This window comes from Rhinopithecus bieti, unplaced genomic scaffold, assembly GCF_001698545.2.
Source record: "Rhinopithecus bieti isolate Rb0 unplaced genomic scaffold, ASM169854v2 scaffold_23290, whole genome shotgun sequence".
Lineage (NCBI taxonomy): Eukaryota > Metazoa > Chordata > Mammalia > Primates > Cercopithecidae > Rhinopithecus > Rhinopithecus bieti.
The window spans coordinates 463,880-467,208 of NW_016810849.1; the positions used below are offsets into that span (position 1 = coordinate 463,880).

The 3,329-nt window shown below is 33.4% G+C and overlaps 1 protein-coding gene across 1 annotated transcript in view; it reads right to left on the minus strand.

The window, feature by feature from the left end:
• The window catches only part of CAPS2 (calcyphosine 2), a 55,340-nt gene extending 52,643 nt beyond the window's left edge, over positions 1–2,697 (minus strand). Inside the window, 3 exon segments of the mRNA XM_017892957.1 lie at positions 519–695; positions 2,456–2,566; positions 2,656–2,697. Coding sequence (XP_017748446.1) covers positions 519–686 — 168 coding nt within the window. The 5' untranslated portion in view covers positions 687–695; positions 2,456–2,566; positions 2,656–2,697.
• Positions 2,698–3,329: the final 632 nt, after the last annotated feature.

A 3,329-nucleotide genomic window follows, 5' to 3' on the forward strand; every position in this document is an offset into this window, starting at 1 on the left:
AAAAAAAAAAAAAAAAAAAAAAAAAAAAACATAACAATTTCAGCAATTCATGATGTTAAAAAACCATTTCCCATAATGTGACAAAAGATAGTAATGAAGTGATGGTAGTTTTTGCACAAAACAGGATTACTATAAAGTCTCAAACTACTTATCAATTTTAAAATATAGACTGTCAGACCAACTGAGTTCAAGACAGCTACGTCAACAAAATACATAATACTGTCTTATTTCTAATCCCAAGGTACGTGAAAAACTTCTATCAGAGAAAAAGTGACTAAACTATATGGCTATAACTTTTTTGTCAGAAAATGATGACAATAACCCGTTATATTTGTTGTGAAGAACAAACTAGCTAATGTAACTAAAATATTTACAACAGTCCTTGATAAACAGAAATAAATGTTAGCTATTATACTTATTATGACTAATAGCAAGACATGTCACCCAAAAAGAGATTTCTATAATGTGTGCAGTTTTCTTTAAATTTCATTAGAATTTTTTAAAGCCTCATACATTACCTTTTCATCTATCTTGTTTCTTGGAGACTGTTGATGTGTAACATTTGATTTTGTATTTTCTGCATCTATCTGACTATACTGCTTATAGCCCTCTTTCATTTCCATTTTATATTGCTGATATTTTAGTTTATATTTGTCTGTTGGTATTGGCAAATTTTCAGGTATCATGTTCTGATCCTATAGGTAAAAAGAAAAAAGAATGCTGTCAGAAAAAAATTACTAATTTTCCTTATTGGAATTAACAGGTTTATCATTTATCTTAGCATTTATTCCTAAAAAATGACCATTATAGTCAATGTTCTAAGCAGAGATAGTATTTAAGACATTCAACTGGTACAGACAGCATCACTGACCAACCAGAGTAGACAGATCTGCTAAGAATGGGCACTTAATTTAAATGCTAGTAAGCTTGTACCTTGTTTCCTAGCTGAAGATCCATTCTGGTTCCAATAGCATTTAAGAGGAGAAAAATTGATTTATCTTTCTTCTTAGGATTTTTAGATAAGCTTTTCTTCTGCCTCAGAAGAACTCTACTGTTAATCTTTCTTTTCATAATAGACATAGCAATTGAAGATCACTAATACTGAGAAGCATTGGTTGTCATTTCTAGAATATCAAGATATTCCATCTATTTGCAAACATGGAAATATTTGCAAATAAAATTTGTTTTTCTCTTAAACCAAAAGTAAACAAATGTCCTCATTTGAATTTGCATTCAAGGAAATAAAAGTTTTACTTAAAAAATATTTTGAACCATTTTGCTGCCACTCAGTAAAGTATATCCTTACAGAAAACTTCATTCTATTTTCCCAATAGAAAACAGTGACCTAAATATTATTTGGTTCCCTACCATATTTCCATGTGAGTGAGAGACAATGGAGTCAGCGGATAAGAGAAATCTAAAAGAAGTGCTATACAAATACAAGGGCATACTGTATTGACCCAGTGATGGACAGACACTCCAAAGGGAGCTTTTTTATACAGCCAGTCCAATCCTTGAAAAGTGTTGAGGATATCCATGTCTAACCCAGAGAAGGATGAAGCAAAGCTTCAGGATATTATTCATGCAGTTTTCCAAAATGAAACTAAAAACATGAATAGAGTCAGCTATATGAAAAGACTAACAAAAACAGAAAAGCCCTACTCCTATACTAGTCAGGATTTATATTCACATTGTGAACAAAACACTAGATATGTTTGAAGCATAAACATGTCCCAAGGAGACAACTTGGAATGAGCATAGCTACTTACTCCACAGTATACCAGTAGCCTAAAGTATGAATCAGTTTCCAAGAGACCAGTCTTACATTGCTAAACTAGCAATATCTGATCTAAGAGTTTGCCATATTTTAAAAAATGCCTCAATTCCATATTAGGATATACCTGTACTTTACTGATTTCATTTAAAAATTTTAAAATACCGCCGGGCGCGGTGGCTCAAGCCTGTAATCCGAGCACTTTGGGAGGCCGAGACGGGCGGATCACGAGGTCAGAAGATCGAGACCATCCTGGCTAACCTGGTGAAACCCCGTCTCTACTAAAAAATACAAAAAACTAGTCGGGCGAGATGGCGGGCGCCTGTAGTCCCAGCTACTTGGGAGGCTGAGGCAGGAGAATGGCGTGAACCCGGGAGGCGAAGCTTGCAGTGAGCTGAGATCCGGCCACTGCACTCCAGCCTGGGCGGCAGAGCGAGACTCCGCCTCAACAAAAAAAAAAAAAAAAAAAATTTAAAATACCAATTTCAATGTGTGACAAGATGTAAAACAAGTAAAAATCATTTCACTAACATTATGGTTTAGTATTCTAACACATAAAATGTTTAAACTTGGCAAAACATGGATTGAACATAATAAAATGTTTTAATTTTATTGAGATTAAATCCAGTGCTAATAATGCATACTATAATTCTGAAAATTGATAAGCAAATAAATACTAACCAATTTATTTAGATGCTGAGTATATGGAGTTTGACATGGTGGGACCCAACCAAGAGTAGAAGATGAATTTGGCGGGTTTGCTGTACTAAGTGGAATATATGAAAAATTGTCCTAAAAAATAAAATTAATGATACTTCTTACATTCTATGTGTAATATTGTGTTTTAATGTTTATTATATTAAATACTAAATAAAAATTACCTCATCATCAGAGTGAACAAGGCTTCCCAAATCAAGTCGTGGGACCCTGAAAGAAATAATCTATGTATCTCGTAACTTTTTAACATGAAATTTTAACAACTGCAAATCTTATGTGTTACATCTTTTATAAATAGGTACACTGAAACCAATGGTGCCATGGCTTCTACTGGCTTGTGATAGGCTTTTGCTAAATGCTCAGTAATTTTTCAAGCTGGTTGTTAAACCCATCCATCATTAAAAATACACATAAATTTACAATTAAGTTATATTAAAAATAAATACTCAAAATTCATCACTTCCCGATGATTTCACTGTACTTCGTTATTATCTGTGCTCTAGAGATTATCTATGTCTATCCTATCTCTATGGTAGTTTAATAGTGTGCACCTCTTTCCAATTCTGTGCTCAGTGATGTCATATAGGCACACTGAAATCAGCCTTGGTGGGATTATTTACACTGAAATTGGCAAATGCTATGAATAGGACTTGGTTTAATATTTAGTTGGTTTCTGAAACTGTAACAAGGGGTGGAGAAAAATGTTAACAGTGCAGATTCAACCTAAAATTATATCATGTCTATACCTGTCACACAGTGAAGAGCCTCAAAACACACTGAAGAAATGTGGTTTTATATTCAAAACTATTATTTGACTCAGCAAAGAAATCATGCATGT